At 54.2% G+C, this 22,521-nt stretch overlaps 1 protein-coding gene across 9 annotated transcripts in view; it reads left to right on the forward strand.

The window, feature by feature from the left end:
* Positions 1 to 2,337: 2,337 nt before the first annotated feature.
* The window catches only part of PRIMA1 (proline rich membrane anchor 1), a 60,822-nt gene continuing 40,638 nt past the window's right edge, over positions 2,338 to 22,521 (forward strand). For 2 of the 9 annotated variants that reach the window (XM_041758773.1, XM_041758775.1), the window contains exons 1-3: positions 3,479 to 3,588; positions 4,049 to 4,174; positions 11,481 to 11,616. In XM_041758773.1, the coding sequence (XP_041614707.1) occupies positions 3,556 to 3,588; positions 4,049 to 4,174; positions 11,481 to 11,616 (295 nt within the window). In that variant the 5' untranslated portion in view covers positions 3,479 to 3,555. Of the gene's footprint in view, positions 2,596 to 2,615; positions 3,211 to 3,242; positions 3,589 to 4,048; positions 4,175 to 11,480; positions 11,617 to 22,521 lie in introns of those variants that run through there. The other 7 variants (XM_041758772.1, XM_041758767.1, XM_041758768.1 and 4 more) reach the window with 7 other exon arrangements.

Genomic DNA, 22,521 nt, shown 5'->3' on the forward strand with positions numbered 1-22,521 from the left:
CTGAAAATCTGCTTCTTGGGGCCACTTGTGGTATCACTTGTCTGTAGTTCATGGGGACACAGAGCATGAAGCAATAATGCTTGCCCATTGATATTTTATTGAGGGTGACAAAAATAAGGTGGAAAGGTGAGGGAAGCAGGCCAGGTGGGAAGGAAACACAAGATTGTGCGCTTTTGAGCAGGCCATGTCTTCAGAAGGAAACACTGCCAGTTGCTTAGTCATGCCTATAGCCCATGAGGCCAGATGGGACCACTATGATCCAGATACCAGGTCTGTCCTCTCGTCTTTCATTGGTCAAAATTTACTCTGAGGTTTAGCTCCCCTGCATATCTGAGTAGAGTTACCTGGCCCCCTGTAAGCAGATCCCAGGTCCTGTGGTGTGGGTGGCCATCTGAGTCCAGAAAGGGTGGGAGGAGCCACAGCCTCCCACCGTCCTGCCAGGGCTTGAGGGGGCCCATGACAGAGCCTAGTCTTCACCATAAGGCTGTGTGACATTCCACGTTGTTAGGAGGGCCAGGAGGCTATGGGACCAGTGACACTCCAGAGGTATACAGATTGGGTCCAGTACAGGAGTACTGAAGGCCAGAATGTTTAACGTAGGCTTTTCAACATATAAAATCTGCATAGGTCCTCCCAAAGATGTGAACGGCTGTCTGGGGGTCAGTACCTCTGAATCCCAGGTGAGCAGCTGTGTGATCCTGGGCAAGTTCCTCATGTCTCCCAACCTGTCAAGTGGAGCAATTACCTTTGGCTCACAGAGTTGTGAGAATTGCGTTAAAATGTGATATAAAGAACATTTTTTTAAAAAGATCTTTTGGAAAAAAAAAAAGATCTTTTGGAGGGCACCTGGATGGCTCAATGGTTGAGCATCTGCTTTGGCTCAGGTTGTGATTCTGGGGTCCTGGGATCGAGTCTTGCATCAGGATCCCCACAGGGAGCCTGTTTCTCCCTCTGCCTATGTCCCTACCTCTCTCTGTGTGTCTCTCATAAATAAATAAGTAAAATCTTTAAGAAAAAAAATTTCTTAAGAGAAAAAGAGAGTGGGGAGGGGCAGAGGGAGAGAAAGGATCTCAAGCAGACTCCCCATGGAGTGGGGAGCCCAACTCAGACCTTGTTCTCACCACCCTGATACGACCTGAACTGAAATCAAGAGTCGGGTGCTTAACCACTGAACCACCCAGGCATCCCGAGGACATTTTTTAAGTGGTAAAGAACTCCATATAGAAACATGACAGGTGTCGCCACATGGAAAGATTGATATCGTGAACTGAACAAAATACCCTGACTTGCTTAAGTAGAAAGGCATTATAATAATCAGTGTTATTTTGACCTCAGCTGACAAAACAGTGGCTCAATTTTGTGACTCATTCAACTGCTTCAAGCTAGTGGTAAAAAAAATTCCCCCGGGGAGTCCCATCTCCAGCATTTTCTTCCCATGCGTCCTCCCTCCATGCTGGCCCCTGCAGGCAGCACCAACATATCGCTTGTCCTCTGTTGTATACCCAGCCTCAAATGCTCTGGCCCTTAGTAGGTGCTCAGGGATACTATGCATGGAATGAATGAATGAATGAATGAATGAAGTATCTCCACATCTCTTTTTTTAAAAGATTTTATTTATTTATTAATTTTTTATCTATCTATCTATCTATTTATGAGAGACACACACAGAGGGACAGAGACATACTTAGAGGGAGAAGCAGGCTCCTTCCTGGGGAGCCTGATTCTGGACTCAATCCCAGGACCCCGGGATCACCACCTGAGCCAAAGGCAGACACTCAACCACTGAGCCACCCCCGGTGCCCCTATCTCCACGTCTTTGCCCAAGAGTTGACATGGAGAACAACAGTCTTGGGGCAGCACTCTGCAGGAGAGAGGTCCCTAGGAAACCGGTCTGCAAATTGGTCTGCAGGGTAATTCATACTTAGAGCGTGCGTTTATGTGGGGTGACCTGGGTGCCCACAGACACTGAGAACAGGACTAAATAAATGTTTCTTTAGGAAATAAGCTACGGTGTCTGACTCTCCACTCCTGGTCCCGGGGGCTCCTGGTTCCCTCCCTCGCTCAACCTAAAAATAGGATTGCCCATGCCTTGGGGGCCTTCTGGAAGGCCAGTCCACCAGTCCAAGCGCTTCCCAAGCGCTTCCATCCAGGGCAGCTGCGCGCACCTGCGCTGCAGGCTGGGAGGCCGGGGGCAGCGGGTTTCAAAGAAACGTGACAGGCCACTTCTCGACGACTTGTTGATAATCTTGCGTCCAACAGAGGAGCCGGAGAGGGGAGAGGTGGAGAGGTCCTCCCCGGGGCCACGGGCAACTCCCTCCAAGACGCAGCGAGTGGTCGGAGAGGTCCCGGTGCTGGCAGTCGGGAGGGACGGCAAGGGCCCTCGCCCCGGGTGGGGCGGCTCGCACCTTCCCGCCCCGGCACCCAGGGGAGCCTGGGTCCGAGTGGGGCGGGGGAGGGGAGGCAGTCCGCGCGCACCGAGCGCAGAAAGGGGTCTCCACGAGTCGGTCCCGGCCCCCTTCCCGCCGCCGCGGAGAACTTGGGGGCAGGGCAGGCCCGGAGCAAGTCCCCCGGGAGCCGGAGTCTTCTTCCTCGCGGGTGAATAAATAAATCATTAAGCGCCCAGTACACAATAGCCTCGCTAGATGGAGACGAGGAATCACTGCAGCGGCGCTGGCGGCGGCGGCGGGGAGCGCGGGCGGGAGCGCAGCCCGGGGCGGGAGGCGGGCGAGGCTCCGGCGGGGCTCACGTCTGTTTTCCTTTTTCGTGCATTATTTATTCCGCCTCCGCCCGCAGCCCTGCTGCCCCCGCGGGCGCCCCGGGGCAGCGCCTCTCGCGGGCCAGCGCGGCCGGAGAGGGGAGCTCGGGCACCCCCGCGCCCCGGGCAGCCGCGCGGCGCCACCGGGAAGGGCGGGGATCCGGGGAGGCTCGCGCCGCCGGCTCCAGGCGGCTCGGAGGAGACTTTCCCCGCCCCCCCGGCCCCCCCTCCGGCTCGGCCGCCCCCCCCCGCCCCGGCCCCGGGCGCGGCCGGGAGCCTCCGCGAGCCGCCGCGCCCTGCGCCCTGCGCCCTGCGCCCTGCGCCCCGTGCGGGCGCACAGCTCCCGGCCCCCGCTCGGCAGCCCGCGAGGCCCCAGCCGCGCGCAAACTTTTGCTCCGGTGCCCGGCGCTCCTCCCCGGCGTGTGAAGCCCCCGGGCGCCCGCGCAGCCGCCAGGGTGAGGACCGAGGCCCCGCCTAGAGGGCGGGGGACCGGGGAGGCGGCTGCCTTTAAATGGGGGCCGTCCGGAGGCTCGGGAGCAGTCCGCCGCGGGGGGAGCGTGGACCTCCCTTCCCCGCGCCGAGGAGCGGCGGGGCCGCCGCCAGGCAAGGTGGCGTGAGGCCCTGGAGCGGCGCGGGCGGGGACGGAGACCTGGGGGAGGCTCGCGCCCCGGAGCGGGAGGCCGGGGAGAGCGCGCGAGGGCAACCGGGGTGCGCACGGAGGTGCCCATGTTGCAGTGTGCGCAGTGAGGGCCGGCGGGGCAGAGAGGGTGCGCGCAGCGTGTGGTTTCCCGGTGCCGTGCATGCAGGGTCCGCGAGCGTGCGGGCGGGAGCCGGTGGGTGTGCACGGCCGTTCCCGTGGGTGTGCAGGCAGGCTGAGAGGTGCCCGCCCCGGGTTTGAAGTGTGCTCACCGTAGGAGTGAGTTGTGCATGACTGGGGAGGTTTCTGGGAGAAATGCACCGGGCTCGGCGAAGAGTGCCTGGCTGTTTCTGGAGGTGTGCACGGAACCGAAATGTGCACGCAGGATCCTGGGGGCGTGCACGGGGCCGAGGTATACACGTAAGGTTCTGGGGGGTGTGCACCAGGGTTGAGTGTTCTGGGATGCATGGCTTCTGTGAATGTGCCCGGAGGGTCAGCCAATGTGCAAGCTGGATTGAAGGGGCAGCTGGATCTACGAGGGTGCCCCAGGGTGCGGGGCGTGCCGGCGCACCTCCGACTGCTGCGTGTGCGGGTGCTCGCGCCGGCGATGGTGCCCGCGCGGCGCCCGCCTCACCCGGGCTTTGCTCCCCTGACAGTTCGCCCCGGGAGCGCTGGTGCCACGGGCCGAGATGCTTCTCCGGGACTTGGTGCTGCGCCGTGGCTGCTGCTGGCCTTCACTGCTGCTGCACTGCGCGCTCCACCCGCTCTGGGGCTTCGTGCAGGTGAGCGGCGGCGGGGCGGTGTGGGCTGACTTCACGGCTGGAGGATCTGCTCCCGGGCAGGACCTGGGGGAGGGGTGGCCTTCACTCCCACGACCCTGGCTTCCTGCAGCCGCCCCTCTGATTGCTCCTGGGGAGAGTTTACAAAAGAAAAGGTGCATGCCCTCCCACTCTCCCTACGCACCCCCCTCCCCCAGTACTCGGGCCATGAAAAGATGCGGGAAAACTCCAAGGTAAAGCTCAGCCCTGGCCTGCTACGGCCTACAGGACAGGGCCTTGGAACAGTGCCGTCTTGATAATAACATTCTGTTGCAGAAATGGGGGGAAAGAAACCTGAGAGCTTTTACAAACTTAAAAAGAAAATGATCCCAAGAAGGATAACATTCTTTATTTGCCACCAGCATCACTAGTAAACTTCCACTTGGCCTTCTCAAACTGGACTTACCATACCTAGGGCTGTGCTTCCTGCAGGCAGTGGAGTTGGGGACGTGGACAGATGGTGCATGGTGGCCCCACTCGTGGGGATGTAGGAAGAAATCGTCCGTCTGTAAGGACTGCCTGGGGCTGGAGCCCGGGAGACCCCGGGGCACAGGCCAGGTGGCCACCAATTGGGGTTACTTCTGTTAGGGTCAGAGAGGGTCAGACAGCATGGCCCCTGGCACCTCCCAGAATGTCCATGATCAGTGGTGCCTTGGAGTGGTGAAGTGGACTTTGGTGTCAGCTTTGCATCTTGAGCCCCAGCTCTACCCCTCACCGGCTCAGGGCTTCAGGCAGTGCCTCTCTGGGCCCTGGTTTCTCGGTCCTCACAGTGCTGTCCCCCAAGGGAGTAAAGATTGCTTAGTGTAGCGCCTGGACCATTATGAATACTAGTGGTGGCTGTGGCTGCCATTATCTATGGAGTAATCGTCACGCTGCTCTTCCATCTGGGTGGCCAGGTACTCTCTTGATCACTACACAGTCTGTTGGACATTTTTGAATTTTCAGCGGTTCCGCAGGCACTGGAGGACATTTTTACTGTTTTGAGCATTGAAATCCCCAACTCTGGGGGTTTTGCGGCTTTGCGTTCTTCTGGTGGCATTTGCCAAGGGGGTGGGCATTGGGGATCTTTCGCATGGTTGCCCTGAGTAGGGAGTGATACACCAAAGAAGGGGGGTAGGATGAGACCACTTGCCGGTCTGCTGAATCCTTGAGCTGCCCCAGATGACGGGGCCCCGCTGGGAACCAGCTGTCCGTCCTGCGTCCTGCTCTGATGATCCGATGGTGACTGGGGTGACCATCCGGGAGCACCGGGAGCTCTCATGCTGGAAGCAGGATGTCGGTTGAGTGGGTGGGTCAGCCAGGAGCCCCCACTCCCAGCCCCAGCCCCGGCTTCATCCTCAGCTCTCATCCCTGGCTTGCCTCTGTCTCCCTCACGATTGTTTTCCTTCCGTAAGTGACAGCTTTGTTTAATGTGTGAAACGGCAGTTATTAAACTCAGCTGTGCCTCCTCAGGATTCCAGATTTTGTCACTTCTAAACACTTGGGCGGCTTGGGACCAGCTTTCCTTGTGCAAGTTTTTGTTGAACCTCAAATGTTAAGTTCACTTCATTTTTCATATATGTGCTGCTGAAGCGAGCACAAGTTCACTTCATTTTTATATTCATCTGTTTACAGTTTTCCCTAACACTCTTAGGGAGCAGCGTGATGCTGTTGTCAGCCTCCAAGGCTGAAATTCTGTGGTATGGACTAGCAGGATTCAAACAGCAGACCCGCTACCTCCCCACCGTCGCCACCAAGAGAAATAATGTCATGAAAGCAGCTCAGTTTTTTAACAATGTCCTTCAGCCAGGCAGTGCTTACCCAAGTGTGTGTGTGTGTGTGTGTGTGTGTTGTGTGTGCGCGCGTGTGTATGTGTTTCAGATGCTGTTACTCAATACAAATCAATTTTCGTGAAAATCAATTAGAAAAGGAGTCCTCCAGACAAGTAAAATGGGCAAAATGTTGGCAGGAGGCTCTGGAAAAATTAATCTACAAATGATAAGAGACTGAGAAAGCCAAGGGCAGAGGGGCTCTCGAATGGATGGATCTGGTTTTTAAGCAAAAGAGCTGAATCCAGTGGAACCAACGTGAGTAGAGAAAGCTACAAGTGCATGAAGCCATGTATTTCCCTCCAAGCAGGGAGACTGAAATCTGTCACATCCTAGGAATTTCTTGAATATAGAGAAAGAACTCAGAGCTCTCTGTGCTTTCATAAGCATTTTGCCAGAAGACTCCCCCAAAGTTGTAAACATTTGCAAGAGTGAGACCAACATTTTCAAAGAGCTGTAATTAATAGCATAATTGGTGAAGCAAGAGACCTGTGGTCAGGTGCCCCCTGCCCACCCCCCCACCCCTCCCAGCAAAGCACCAGGTTCCCACCTTGGAATCAGCCTGGAGCCCCTGGCTGCTGCCCAGAGGATAAGAAACATAATCATTAAAGTCAGATGACATTTAAATTGCCGCAAGGTTGGTGGGGGCATTCCTTAGCCTTTCCCCTTTCTTCTTTAATGTGTCTAGAATTGAGATTCTAAGCTTTTGTGATTTGGGGTTCTTGTAAGTTCACTTCCAGATGATTCCTTTTTTTTGCAAGCAAAGAGGATGACAGGCTGGCAAATTTATTAGGTGTGACAGGAGTGTGTCTCATCAAGTTACTGTGGTGCTGGCCTGTCTCCATAAAAGATACCAGGAGCCATCATCTTTGTGGACTTCCTCTAGGGAGACAGGCTCTGACCCCGGCCTATAGGTCTCTGTGCTGAAGAGAAGCCGCCAGCAATGCTGAACTCCTCCTATGATCAGTCACTACAGCTTGGGTTATCTTGTCAGTGGCGTTTATTGGTCACCTGCTGTTTGCCAGGCCCTGTGTTAAGTGCAGAGGACCTAGTGGTCCCTGCCCTCATGGCACTGACAGTCTGATGCTGGAGAGATAATTAAGTAATTATAGGTAAGAGAACTCAACAGGAGCAGATGGCTTGGGGATGAGATCTTGTGGAAGAGTCCGAGAAGCCTCACAGATGTAGTGCTTTGGCTGAAGCATAGACAAGGACAAGACAGGAGTATGGTCAGCATAAATGAAGTGTCCACAGGAGAGAATGGGGCATTGGAAGAACCCCGGGGGCGGAAAGTCCCAGATAAGGCCACTGTTATAAACCACTAACATAGTGCCTTACATCCTGGACTTGATCCTGAGGCCTATGGGAGCCATGGAAGGTTTTAAGCAAGAAATGACTCAGTCTCAGGCTGGCATTTTCGAAATCTCGGTCTAGGCCCAGGGAAAAGACGGATTGGGGGAGGTGGGAGTGAGGCAAGGGGCAAAGACGCCAGGGAGGGGAAGGTTGCCAGATCTAGCAGGTCAAAATATAGGGCGTTCAGTTAAATTTGACTCTCAAATAAACAGCAGCTCATGCTTTAGTGTAAGTATAGCCCATCCAATATTTGGGATATACTTAAACTAAAAATTGTTGTTCAGTCTAAAATTTAACAAGGTGTCCTATATTTTATCTCGTGGCTCTGTGTGAGAGGCTGCTGCTGCCCAGTGGGAGAAAGGATGGCATCCTGGTTTAGGATGGTGGTGGTGGGAATAGGGAGAAATTGATGATGGATGCAGGGAGGTAACATCCCCTGAATCAGAAAGTTGGGTGGACTGGCCAGGAGTGAGTGGGAACTGATGGCCATGGAGCAGCAGGGCCACCAGGCCATGGTGGCAAGTACCAAATCCAGGTGACTGTGAGACTTACCTGTGCCTCAGCCCCCTCTCCATGATTGCAGCATTGACAAGATCCTGGCGCCAGGGAGGTGCTACAGAGCAGGGGCAGGAAGGCAGGGGACAGCAGGACTAGACCAAAAGTGGTCACGGGAAGTAATGATGCCACCTTTGGTTCTGTGGGCCTTCGGCAAGTCACCGACCTCTCTGAGCCTCTGCTCCTGCTTAGCCACGTCCAGCCAAGAGCTGGTGGCTTCAGGGAAAGTTCCTTCTCCTTGTGGGACTCCCCAAGATGCAAACCAAGCAAGCCAGGTGTTGAGACAAGCTTTCAATGCTGAGGTCTCCCCTCTACTGGCCTAAATCCAACACCACCCATCCACAGAACCCCCAAGTGGACCCAGAGTTGGGGAGCAGAATAGATCCTGTGTTTCTCCACTGATGGGCAGACCATCCCCCAACACATCTTTTCATTATGTACCAACTGAATGCAGGGCCCTGTGAAATCTTGGTACATGACTTAGCCTCGCGGGGCCTGGCCTCCCCCTGTCCCCCTGTAAACCTCCATGATACCACTTGCCTCTCTCAGTTATCCTTGCCAGGAAACCAGAACCCAGTTCCCATGGCTGACGCCTAGCAGGGCTCAGGAAGGCACACCTGGTAGGACTAAGGAAACACAGGCCTACCCACCTGCCTGCCCCAAGAGGCTCCCTGGCTCAGTGTGGGGAACAGACATTACGAAACAGTGAGCAGAGCGCCACCCAGAGATTACAAGGTGAAGCAGCAGCCCTGGGCAGGTGGATCTAATGGGAAGGATGGGAGTGGGGAACATGGGGTTCGGGAAGTTGGCAAGTAGATAAAGGTCAGTGTAACCTACTGTCAGTTAAGAGCGGCTCAGTGGCCACAGGCTTGCGCTGGACCAAACTCCGGTGAACAGCCCCAAGTGGGGCCTACCCCTCAGAAGTTCAGACACCCCAAACTGGACACTTTTGTGAGGGCCATTGGCTAAGCAGTTGTGTTTGCTCCCATTTCACTGGGGCCATTTTCCGAGAGACCAAGGAACCATAGATTGGTTTAAATGCCATGTGCTCCTTTGTTGCCATGCCTCCCCCTTCAGCCTTGAAACTTGGCCCCAGCTTCCCTGCAGCTAATTTTGTCACATTAAGCTCTTTTACACATCTGCGCCCTTGTACCCTCTCACAAAAATGGGTCATCGTGTTGGGCCAGGTTAAGCAGATGTGCTCCTCATGAACTCTCGCATAAATTGCCCCTCGGAGAGTGGAGGACTCCTTGTTTTGGCGGTGGCATTGCGTGATGTTTGCATACTGGTAGAGTCCAGCAGAGAAGAGACTTAGAGGCCGGCATTGGCAGAATGGAGCCTTCGAGCAACCCCCAAGGTCTCAGAAGGTCGGAACCAAGAGGAGGGAGGTTCGATGAGCACGGGAGAGCTGACAGGTGCATTGGTGAGTAGCCAGTGGGGGTGCCTCTGCCATGTAGGGAGTTAGGCATCCCCAGGAACTAACTAGCAGAGGCTCATCATCCAAGGATCTGCTCTTCCCAATGGGAGATGAGATCACCTTTGGAGTTTGAAACACAGTCAAAGGCCCTCTAAGAACACTAAAAGGTGGTGAGCAGCAGCTTCTTGGTCTCCTAGATATTAAGATAGGGCTGTAAATCAGCCCACCTCCAGCCGCCATCACCCAGCGGTCATCACCCGGCCTGTTTGCATCGGAGCCCCAGGGGTGCTCTCTGCCAGCCCAGGACACTTGAGGTGGAAGGGCTGCCTTGACCTCCAACGGCAGTCTATGGAATGCCCTTCCCGGCAGGCCACAGGTAGCTGGTTGCGGAGAAACTGGCATTCTGGGTTTCTACTCTCCGGAGATGAGCCAGAGAAGTTACTAGGGACTTCACTGAGGTTGGTGATGCCCACCAGCTCTTTCCTTCATGCCTTTAAATCCGCTTGGTCCCTGGGACAGGCACACAACCCTAGGCTCATGGGTTAGGGCGCTCTGCCCTCGGGAGGGGTGCTGGTGGTTCATCTAAACCAGCAGTGCTCACGCGGGCTATACAGCAGAAGTCTAACCTGGGAAAATGAAACAAAATAGCCATGCCCAGCTCCACCTGCAGAAATTCTGATTTAATTGGTCTTGGGAAAGGATCAAGCATGAGTATTTTTTTTTAAAGCTGCCTGGGAGATTCTCATGTGTGGTCAGGGTTGGGAACTGCTGGTCAAGCATAGCCCCATCCTTATTTACAGGCGAAGGACTAAAGACTGGTATCGAAAAAAAACACCAGATCGGGAGAAATGAGGCATGGATTCTGGGCCAGGTTTTAATATTCATTCATTTACCAAATATTTATTGGATGCCAGGCATTCTCTTAGTGAGAGAGGAAAAAAAAAAGGCGGGGCCCCTCCCTCCATAGAGCTTCTTATCCAATGGTGAAAACAGGTAGGAAAGAGATAATCACCCAAATGTCGATTTTTGCCCCGCAGAGTACACACGGGTGCCAGGAGAGCCTATAAAGGGAGATCTGAGCTGCTCAGAGATGCTTCCCTGAGGAGCTTGTAGCCAGTAATGGAAGAAGTCAGAGAAGGGTGTGAGGAGAATGTTGTGGGATACTGGAGAAGCATATGCAAAGGAGGGGGTGCTGTGGCCGGGGTCCAGGGCCTGGAAGGAGGGCATTGAGGGCAGAGCAGAAGCTGAGAGCATGGCCTCCGGGTGCCTCAGTCAGCTAAGCGTCTGCCTTCGGCTCAGGACATGATCTCAGGGTTCTGGGATCCAGTCCTGAATCAAGCTCCCCGCTCAGCAGGGAGCCTGCTTCTCCCTCTCCCTCTGCGCCCAACTTGTGCACTCTCTCTCTCTCTCTCTCTCTCTCTCTCATAAATAAATAAATAAATAAATAAATAAATAAATAAATAAAATCTTTAAAAAAAAAAAAAAGCTGAGAGCTTGGGTGAGGTGGGGCTGGAAATGCCAGGGGCCTCTCAAGCACGGCTTCACGGTCACGTGAACTCCGGAGCTGTGGACAAGCACCCAGGGATTATTGGGAGGATGTGGATGGTGCGGTCAGGTGTGTTTCCCACAAGACCACTTGGGCCACCTTTGCTCACTTAACCTGGCTGGGCAAGCTTCCTCCCTCAGGATCGGGGTGCCTTGGCCCTGTGTGGACACAGGAAGGCTTTGGGGGCTGTGGGCGGAGAGGAGGGGTGTGCTTGGCCTTGCACTGTAGCCGTGAGGCCTGCAGGAATGGCTGGTTCAGGTTACAGAGGAGTCAGAATAGGCATCCTGTCGCAACCTGAGCGTGGGAACCTCGGGCAGCCACTCCTCTTGCCCAGTGTCCCTCTTAAAAGCCAAGTCACTTGCCGCCGTCTCATAGCAGGTCCCTGGCAGAGCTGGGGATAAGACGGGGGTCTCTAAACCTGCTAGGCCAGCCTCGCACACCATTATTCCCCTTTGAGTCACCCCGACTCCTGCCTTCCTCCCGCAAGGGTCTGGGGGGCAGGACCCACAGTGCAGCCTGGCTGGGTGTGGCGGCGTGGGTGGGCCTGTTTCTGCTCCGGTGGCCTCACTGTCCTCTCTTGCGCACCTGCAGGTGACGCACGGCGAGCCACAGAAGTCCTGCTCCAAGGTGGCCGACAGCTGTCCACACATCTGCCAGTGCCGACCCCCTCCCTTGCTGCCCCCGCCGCCGCCACCCCCACCGCCTCCCAGACTCCTCTCGGCCCCAGGTAAGGAAAGGCTCGCTCCGTCTCTGGGCTTTGCTCTGTCGCCGGGGTTCTTTTTGTGTTTTCCGGGCCCGGGAAGGACCCGGGAGCAGAGCAGAGGACAGCCTCGCTTCCTTTGTATTTTTCCACTGGCCGAGCAGGAGGGAAGCCAAGGCCCAACTTTCCCTGCAGACTGCAAAACGCCTTTCCCACAGAATGTTCCTGCGAGATGGAGGAGGATGTTTCTCCATCGGTTAATCAGATAAAAGTCAATCTCCATTTGATGAGTGACTCGGCCTGGATGGTTCTGAAGGCCAGAGCTTGGAAGGGGAGGGGGAGCAGCCAGCGGACTGGTCTTAAAGACCCCACGCGTGCACATGCTTTCACTTCTCTATTTTAACTCACGCGTGAGGAAGGCGGTTGGTAACGACCTGACCCAACTTGGAGGCTCTGGGAGTGAACTCATGCAGATGCCTCACATCCATTTGCAGCGAGTTCTGCTCGAAACCTCCCTCTCACTGGTCTGCCTTGATTTCATCTATGAGCAATTTGATTGCCTGGTCATTCGAACAAAGGAGGGTTTCTTTGGCCAGAAATGGCCTCCTCCTGACTCCTGACTCGGAGGGGTTAAGTTGCCGCATGCTGACAATTGCGAGTTGAGAAGGTCTCTCTGAACAAGAGATCCTGTATCTTGGATGGGTCCCTCCGGGTTCGGCCTGTACCCTGCCTGTGGTAGTGCGTGGATCTATCTCATTAAGCACCTCTCCTTTGAATTATTTTGGGCATATTTTAAATAACGTTGACAATGCTCATTCTCTGGTAGACTGTGTCTTCAGGCTCTCGGGGTCCAGACAGTGACGCAATGTTCTGAAGGATCTTTGCCATTCAGATGCATTTGTGCACTTTGTCTGTAGGGCCCTTACCTGTCTCCATTTGTCGCTGACACCTGTGAAGCACCTGTGGCCCTGTGCTTCTCCGAGTGTGGCCCTCAGTGTCACATGAGCCATTTCTTTTAAAGTGTGGCTTAGGAATTGGCATGATAAGTTCAAAGATGATCCAAAGGCAAGTTAAAGTCAAGAAGCTTGGCCTACCCGGCCCTCTGCTCCTGGCCTCTGCAGGACCCTGTAGCCCGGGATGCTCACCTCCTCCTCTCTCCTGAGGGAATCCCTGGGCTGTGCCATGGGGCCCAGCCCCAGGCACCTGCCTCTGGAGATCACTCCCTTTCTTTAGAAATCTTCCCCTTCCCTCTCTTTGGGCTCTGGGCTTGTGCTGTCTGCAGGTGTGCTTGCATCTGATGGGCCCTTATCCCCCCAGTGGGAGTCCCTTCTACAAGCTGTGCTAACTGAGCTTCTGCACCAGACGTGGAGAGGAAAGACCATTCTGGTCTTCTGGAATCTCTCTGTCTCGAAGGGAAGGCCTTAGTGTCCGCAACTGGCAAAAAAGTGGCCCGAGAGAGCACAGGTGGTCTCGAGACCTTTGAGTACTTGGGCCACAGAAAACAGTACCATTCATCTGGCCCAGAAGGAATAAGTAGGATTATTCTAGGTTGATAAGAAGGGTATGAGAAAAGGACATCAGGCAGAAGGAACGGCATGGGCGGAGGCTCGGAGGTATGACTTTGTGAGACTCATCATGGGAGTCACAAGCCCCTCGGTGGGTTTGAAGGAGTGATCAAGGGGCGGACTGTGAGGGGCCTCGTATACCGAGCTATCCCCTTTCATCCTGTGAATCAGTTTGCCAAACGTGATTCACCCGTATCCAAACACGTCCTGTTCTTTGCCTTGGTTTTTCTTTAAATAGACTCACCTTTGTGTTTATACAAATTCATTTCCAAAGAAAACTTTATAGAACTACTGTCAGTGAAGAACGGGTATCATTTGCATAGTAGAAGGTGACCATAAAAACAAATGCAGCAAACACCAAACAATGTGTCAAAGCTCTAGCTTGCTGTGGAGGGTTCCAGTCTCAAGGCTTCCCCTCTTTTTGTTAAAAGGGATAGAAGCCAGTGGTAGACCGTTGTCAGAGCCCTCGTGGGACCACGTGGAGATTTTTCTCTATAAAGAAATCAGAAGGCTTGTGAGAGAACCCAAGGGGGCCCAAGTTTCTTGTTCTGTCTCAGTGTGTTAGCGTGCTGAGTCCATGTGCCATCTGCAATCAGCTCACTTGACTGCAGGGACAAGCACCCCACGCTTTAGGAATCTGCTACGGATAGCTGCAAGCCCGCAGAGGCGTTAAGCGGGGGAACTGGCATGATTCTGTGTTGTCTTCTTCAGAAAGATCAACTTTCGTGACAGTGTGGAGAATGGGCTTGGGCTGAGCTGCCAGACTGGAGTTGAGTGGGGAACTCAGTGTCAGACCACCCACGAGGGCCTGGCGCCAGGCTGGGTGCTACAGAGAAGGGGAAGCGGGAAGGGAGTGCCTCTGGTGAGGGGACAGAGGCCTCCTGTTGGGCTTTGGGGCTGAGGGCTTCTGGGGCTTGGCCCTATGGCAGGGCTTCTTCAGTTACACGGAGCAGAAACGCCTCTTGAAGTGGCTGAAGCCATGCTAAAACCAGGGCGAGAGATGTTAGTTCCTTGGCTCATGTGTCAGGATTTCCCAGCAGCAGACCTCGTATGATGGTGATACTGGATTTCTGTCTCTGCCTCTCTCTCTTCTGGTTTCTCCTGGGTTGCCTCTTCTCCCCGGCTGGCGCGGTCCCTGGGGCTCCAGGCTCCGGGACTCCATCACCCTTACTGTCAGTAATCTTCCCACAAAGGGAGCTTCCCTTTCTGGATCTCTCAGCCAAAGTCCTGGGGCTGACTTTCACTGGACCAGCTTAGGTCACATGTCTGTCCTTGATCAGTGGTGGTGGCGGCCTACGGGAGGGAAGAAGCCGATTGGTCAGGCCTGGGCCACATGACCCCCCTTGGCCTTGGCCCACAAGGAGGGAGGTCAGAGGAGGAGTGGTGGCTCTCCAAGGGAAGAGCCCGGTGGAGCAGCGATAGCTCAAGGATGAGGACGTGGACACTGGGCAGGGATAGGACAGAGGATGCTGCCCTCAGCTGTGACCTACCTGCAGACATGGGAGGCAGATTAAACCAGTGGCAGAGAAAAGATTTTGTATATTCTTTCCATCCTGGTTGAGCTCAGCCTCACCCCTGCACACGAGCAGTACCCAATAAATGTCAGAAAGAGATAGAGCCACATCCACAACCTCAGAGTGTTCTACAGTCCCCAAAGAAGTACCCCCCACCCCGCCCCAGCGGGCACTGGGCTTTGGTGCAGTGAAGCCCCCCTGTGGTCACTTCATTCAGAAGGTGTGCACAGAGCTCGGCAGGTGCCGTGCACTGTGCCAAGGGCTAGGAATCAGCAGTGAGCAAGAGAGGGGCAGCCCCTGCCCTCATGAACTTCAGTTTGCAGAGGGAGTTCGCAAGAGTGTCCTTTCCTGCCATCTTTCCGGAGATGCTGTTTCTAGGTGCGTGTCAGCCTTTTGCCCATTTGTTCCATGGATGTGCTTTGCACCCCTTCTGCTCACAAGGGCCTCTCCTTTGCTGGCCAGTGTGTGCCCAGCGTCTGCCTCGGGCATGCTGGAGGCACACAGAGGTGCACAGGGATGTGTCCTCCCCAGCGGGGGCTGGAGGGGAGGACCTGGGAAGACGTGAAAGAACTCTCCAGTAGATGCTGGACGGGCTGGAGCAGAGGGAGGCTGGCCGGCTGGTGGAAGAGAGGGAGCGGCTGAAGCAAAGCTCAGAGTTCGGAGCCCAAGGATCCAGCGGAAGTCTCCCTGCTGAAGGAGTGTCCGTCTGCCGGAGTGTGGGCTTATAGACTCACCTTTGGGTGTATGCAAATTTATTTCCAAAGAAAACTTTATAGAACTACTGTCAGTCAAGAACCGGTATCATTTGCCTAGTAGACGGTGACCATAAAAACAAATGCAGCAAACACCAAACAATGTTTCAAAGTTCTAGCCTGTTGTGGAAGGTTCCAGGCTCAAGTCTTTCCCTCTTGGGTCTAGGATAGAGGAAGAAAAGAGAAGAGAGAAAGCTCTGTGCATCTTTATGCAGACCTGTATGGCCTCCCATAAAAGTGACCCTTAGAAATTGTTGGGTGTTCTCCACTTGGCCAGGCGGGCAGGCCTCCCTCCGCCTCCAAACAGCACGCTGCTGCTCGAGGTACCCAACTTGTCGTGTTTTGCCCAGGACTGTCCTGGTTTGAGCGCTGAGCGTCCTGCAGCCTCACCAGGACAGTGGGTCTCCTTTTGGCTGGGCCACTCTTCTTCTGGCAAAGGCGACGGTGGTTTTGGGGGTGTTGATTTATTTGGTTTTGGTGTGTTTTGTTTTGTTGTATCGTGAGACTTTCAGGGACACTGGCACCCCAGTTTCCAGCTGGAACTCATGGCTCACAGGGGCAGCTCCGCGATGTGTTCCTGGGGGGTGGGGGTGGATCCGGGCCGTTCCTCCCAGCCCCCCTGGGAAGTGTAGCGAGACAGCCGTGCCTGAGTCCCATCTGCCACTGGGAGGGAGCATGGAAGAGCATCTCCACTCTCCGCTCTTTGTTTCTCAAGCTCTGCCCACAACCCTTGGCACTTAAAATGAAGTGTCATCTGCACTTTGTAAACCTGTGCAAGCTGTGGGCCGTCGGGAGACACATGACCAGGGATTCTCAAATGTGAGCACGGTCACAATCCCGTGGAGGGCTTGTTTCAACACAGGTTGCTGTTCCCCTGAATTCTTGCTTCAGTAGGTCTGGGTGGAGCCTGACGATTTGCATTTCTCACATATTCTCAGCTGCTGCTGCTGGCGAGGGGTACACACTTTGAGAACCAGTGTCCTAGCAAATGACAGTCAGGTTAGGGGACTCTAGAGGCAGACCCGGCCCTTCCACTCCTAGCTCTGTGACGCTGGGCACATCACATTCCCTTTTAGGGCCTCAGTTCTCTCATCTGTATAGTGGGGCTGGTGGTACCCACTGGAGAAGGGATTGCTGGGAAGACTGGAGATGACACAGGCTGCATGTGGCAGAAACGACATGTTTGCAAAACCCTGTGGCACCCCAGTGCCTCCCAGCTGGGCTCTCCTGCCCTCCTGAGCTGGTGGCAAATCTTGCTCACTAGCTAAGTGATTTGGGCAAGGTATCCCTAACTGCTTGGGAACCTCAATTTCTGCATCTGTAAAAATGGGGCTAATGATAACACTGGCTGCATGTATGAGGGATCTGGGGGGATTCAGTGCCACAAAGTTAACACAGTGCAGAACCCAGAGCCCAAGTCACACGCAATAAATGGCCGCTAATAAATAATATTCACAATCCACAATAGCAGTAGTGATAATAAAAGGTCCCTGGCCTCTAGTTTGGGAGTGACTTAAACACGGTGCTGGCCCCTGTCTGCTGACCAAGGAGCATCAGGTTAGAAACTTGAGGATCAAGTTGGCTCTTTAAGGATTTGTAGGCTCTCCTAGGTTTTTAGCAGAAATGGGAGGTTTCCAGAGAGTACCCCACCACCACCCCGGGGCCCTTCTGGGGCCTCCCTCGCCAGGCTTACAGTCAAATCGGGGTCCCCCATGCCCAGGTATTTCTGGCAGGTGTGGGCAGGGGTGAATCCTGGCAAAGGCAAAGCAAAGGCACCTTCAGGGGCCCCAGGAGAAAGCCCACGACAGCCTGCAGCGCTCAGGACCTGGGCTCACTTGGTAAATGTCAGAGATGCCCACTCGTCCCCGCGTGTGACTCAGACACGGCTCCTTCTCCGTGGAAGGAGACATGTACCAGCCCTCCAGGAAAAGCACGCACACCCCTCCATGAGACCTGCTTCTGAGGCTGATTGGTCCCAAAATAGCTGTAGCAGAACAGAGGCGTGAGCCTGCATTTCCATAGTGCCTGTCTTTACAGAGTCAAGTCACTGATAGAGATTTTATTTTTGCATTTGTTTTATTCTTAGAAAAGCCAGGAAAGGGGTTAAGTGACTTCCCAAAGGTCACACAGCAGTGGTAGAGCTGGCGTGGGGTCACCTGGCTCCCCATCCCATGTGCCAAGGGCCAAGTTTTAACACAGAAACTAATGGGGCTGTGGAAGTTCTAGAATGCTTTTTTTTTTTTCACTCACCCAGAACGCTGAAAGGAAAATGATATTAGTTCCCAGTACTGAGGTGGAAGTTTTGCTTTCCTCAGCTCATTTAATCCTTAAACACACCTCTGTAGTAAGTGGTATGATCTGCAATTTCTATGGGGAGCCTGGGGCTCAGAGAGGGTGAGTTACTTGGCCCAGGCTACCCAGCCGGTAAGAAGGGGTGGTCATTCCTGCTTCCTTTGCCTGCCTCTGCCCCTCCACTGCGGACAGACAGCGTCAGGGCTCTCCCCTCCTTTCTTTGAATGGCCTGTGCTCCTTCCCATCTCAGAGCCTTCACACTTATGAGCCCTTCTGGGTGCCAGGCTCCCCCTCAAAATAGTTGACCTTAACTCACGCATCGAATATCCTCCAGGAAAACCCTCCCTGACTCCCACAGAGGTCACACCATTCCTAGTTCTATCTACGGGTAAGGAATGAATCACTGCAAAAGTTAGTGGTTAGTACAACAGTGCACGCATGGGTGTACTCGTGGGTGTGGGCTTGACAGGTTCCACCAGGAGGCTCTCCCTTGCAGTCTTTCCCCCCATTGCAATCAGTTGGCTGGGCCTGGATCAACCTTGAAGGCTTCCCTGCTCGCCTCTGATGGTTGGTGCTGGCTGTTGGTTGGGTCCCCAGCCGACTGTGTCCACCAAGCACAGGAGATGACTCCCTGTGGCTTGGGCTTCCCCGCAGCGTAAGCATGGTGGCTGCGTGCCAAGCCCAAGAAGCAGGTGAAACATAGCTGAGGGCATCATGTAACACCGCTTCTACTGCATTTGTTCCTTGGAATCAAGAGACCAAAGCTGCTCACATTGAGGGAGTGGGGCCCAGCTCCCACCTCTTGATAGAGGAGTGTCAGAGAATTTGCCTACATTTTATAAACACACCACCCTCGATCTTCACGCACACACTCTTTGCACTATCTTTACTATCTTTTTCCCTTATAGCAATCATCCAACCCTTTAAATATCAAATCTGATCATTAGCAAGTCATTAATTAACTGATTGACTAATGCCTGGATCCTTTGCTAGATATAGCAAAGTTCCTTATTCGTGCCTGGCATATCACAGGTCCTCAGTAGCTTCTAATCCGTGTCTTTTGCAAATAATTTTGACTATCTGCTATGGGCAGGCCCTGTGCTAGGTTCTGGGAATGCAGCGGTGAACTTGACAGAAGGACCCCTGCAATCATGGAGTTTACATTTTACTGCGTGTGTGCTCCGGCGGGGCAGGGGGCACTGGGAGAGAAAATAAATCAAAAACATCAAAGATAGAAACGCGGTACTACAAAGGTCGTTAGAATCCTGTGATCTCGGTGATCACTTAGATTGCGTGGTCTGGGGACAGGAGGTGATATTTCAGTGAAAGCTGATAGAAGTGAAGTAGTCAGGGCAGGAGAACCCAGGCGAGGAGGATTCTCAGGCAAGGGAACAGCGAATGCAAGTCCCTCATGCAGGGCGGCGCTTGGGGTGTGTGAAGAGCCAGGGTGGCTTCTGGCTGCTGGGTAAAGGAAGGCAGGAGGAGGCGAGGCCCAGAGGGAGGCAGCACCCAGACCATGCACAATCCCGGAGGCTAAGGAGGGGGGTTGGTTTGATCTCAAGTGCACCTAGAAGCCTGTGGACAGTTTGGAGCAGAGGTGTGGTGTGGCCTCATTTACACATTACAGGACCAGTTCCCCGGTCAAGAGGCTGTCACTTCAGTCCAGGCCACAGATGGTGGTGGGGGAGCCAATGGTGTGGCCTGGTTGGGGACAAGAGAGAGGTGATGGTGTCAGACCCCTGTCCGATTTAAGATGGTTTTGGAGGCAGGGTGATGGGACTCAGTGGTGGCTGTGGTTGTAGGGGAGGGTCGGGAGGCAGGGATGCCACTGGGTTTTGGGGGATAAAGGAGCAGAGAGTCCATGAGATGTCACCCACACTGCTCTCCTCCTTGATCCTCAGGATGCTGGTGATCTCACCAGTGGGGTGGTCAGGCCGCCTTGGATGGCGCCGTGAAGGGGTCTGCGGACGCTCTGATGTCCGGCAGTTTGAGCAGCTGCTATTTTAAGGACACAACCTCTGGGGCTTTAGAAATCCAAAGTTTAGCAACGCTTCATTGCATCACCGAAGCCAACTAGATTTTCTTCCAGATTGTGAGGAGTTTGGGACCAGCAGAGGAGGAGGCCCTTACAGGCCTCTAAAGCTGAGGAGGGGTGCAGGGGATAAGGCCGACCCCGGGACCGGCCTTCTCTGCAGGGCATCGGGCTCCTTAGGGAAGTGCGTGACTGCCATGGCACTGTCCTGGCCAAGGTGAGACCCGAGGAGGGACTCTCTAGGCATCAAACAGGAGCCGTGTCGCTTTGCCCGTTCCCCGCTTCATGGGCTGCATTGGTGTAGCTGGTCTTCACTGTCACTATGGTTTGGACCTTGGGGTAGTAAACGTTCATCATTTGTAGGACACAGTTTCCATCCTGTCATCTTTGAGCTCCTTGCAGGAGAACCTGAGGTCTAGGCCTGGCTCTGGCCCTTGGCAGCTGTGCACCGGTCACTGCACCTGTCTGAACTTCCGATTGCTCGTCTGCCAAAGGCGAAGGATGATGCTGTCCTCTGAAGGGGGGTGTGGGAGTAGAAAGAGTACGTGAGGGCTTGCCTAGCACGTGGTACACTCCCCACTCTCAGTACCCAGGGTCTCTCGTCCACGTAATCCTGGCTCGAGCAAATCTCTTATCCAAGTTGGCCTCAGCTCCCCCATCCACAAAATGGGCTGGCTCTGCCTCGCCTTGTACTCCATACCGAGCACAGTGCATGCGTGAGCATAACTTTTGTCTCTGGACTTGAACACTTTAGCAGTTGTTGGCTTTTTCTTTTAAGTGATTTTATTTATTTTTTTAAGTACTGAATTTTCTTTTCCCAATTGAATAAATGGAATTGTTTGTCTGCCATTTATTTGCTTGTATCCGGCAAATAAAAGATTACACATCTATGTAGACTCTAATTTGCTCAACCAACCTTTATTTGTTGATTTACTGAGCAAACATGTGCCAAGAGGTTGTGCCTTGGCAGGTTCCGGGGCTGCAGAGATGAATTGTACACAGCCCCGGGCCTCTACGTGAATGCCTGAGCTCTGGCTGCTGGGAAGTGTTGGCATCACCTGGGACTTTTAAAGATGACCCATACTCAGGCCTACCCTGCAGGAAGATGATTCTTGCCGAATCAAGGTTGAGACCCTCGGCTGTCACTAGAGGCGCGAGGCAGGAAGGGGTCTGTGCCCCAAGAAGATGAACAGTTGTGTGCACTTGAGGCCAAAAGGCCAGTGAGACTTGCACGCCAGTGAGTGACATCCCGGTGCCACCACGAGCACAGGGAAGTACCCAGAGTCAGGACCCTGACCCTCCAAGAATCCAGAATCTGGGGAGGCGTCTGGACTCAGCCCAGAGTTGGAGACGGGAAAACATGCATGTTGGCCGGGGCACACATCCAGCCCTGACGTCTACTTCCTGGGTGCTCTAAATCCATATAGTATAAAGTTCACCTTTTTGGAGTATACGGTTCAGTGCTGGTTCTAGTACCTTCACAATGTCACACAACTGTCACTCCCTGACCTAATCGCAGAGCATTTTCATCATCCCAAACCCCATACATCCTAGAACAGCCCCTCTCGTGGTCCCTATTTGGGACATTTCACATAAACCTGGGTGTTCTTAGGCAGTACGAGCCTCAGTTTCCACCTAGCGGGGATGAAGCCTCTTCCCTCAGTGTGGCTGTGTGGAGGAATCCGGACATCGCGTGCAGGCTCAGCCTGCCGCCCAGGGCAGGTGCTCGGAGAAGGTGGCTCCCATAGCGGAAAGGAACGGTGCAGGGTGGGGGACACGATCCTGGCTGAAAGGCCCCTGCCTATTGCATTGGGATCAAGAGCTGGTTCTGGCACCCCATAACTCTGGACCTCATTTCCCTCCTGGAGCTGTAGAATGGGTCAGACAGGCTTGTGCTTAGAACAGTGCCCGCCCAGGGTGATCAGCCTGTCAATGTTAGCAATTTCACATTATTGCCGAATTCATATAGGATGCCCTGCTTGTGCCTGGGACGAAGCAGCTGGTCTGTCCTATTAAGTTTCTGATCTGATCCCTAAGGACTAGGACTACTGATTGATCTTTGTCCCCAGAGACAGCTCGGAGACACAAAGAAGGTGCATGCTGAGTGTTTGAATAAATGCATGACTTACAGGGAAGACAGGCTATAAGCTCTCCATGAGCAAGGGGGCGAGGAAGGTCTAATAGTTTTGAGCCTGCCATTTCCCAGGGGGCATCTGGGCCCATGACTGTTTGGGCTCCAGAAATGGATACTGAGATAAGACTTCAGGTACAGTGGCTATTTGGGAGTTGACCTCAGAAAACACCAACAAGAAGTGGGTGTGGGAGACAGGGCAAGGCATTACGTCAAGCCAGTAATGCCTGTGGGGAGCTCTGGGAAATGGTGGAGGACAGCACCCGAGAGTCACCCAACCTGCAGGCCGAAGGGGCTGGGGTCACAGTGCTGGTCCCAGGGGGAGTGGGGCATCCACTTCCCCAGCAGTTGGCAGCCAAGCCAGTGAGCCCTGACAGGACACCAGCTACAGGCCACGGGCACTGTCCCCTTATTCCACTGGGATTGCCGTGGGTGACCTCACACTCCTGGTCAGACCCAGATGGATCGACACCTTCCGAGAGTCCCCACCCCTCTTTCCCACTCAAGGAAGCACATCAGCTCTCGTGCGAGTGTTCTCCTATCATTGGGATTCCTGGTTTATATATTTAAAGAGCCGTAAACCATTCACAGACATTTACTCATTCAAAAATATGTGTAGATCTCTCCATTGGGGTCAGAGGCCAAG

Source organism: Vulpes lagopus, chromosome 6, assembly GCF_018345385.1.
Source record: "Vulpes lagopus strain Blue_001 chromosome 6, ASM1834538v1, whole genome shotgun sequence".
In the NCBI taxonomy this organism is placed as follows: Eukaryota; Metazoa; Chordata; class Mammalia; order Carnivora; family Canidae; genus Vulpes; species Vulpes lagopus.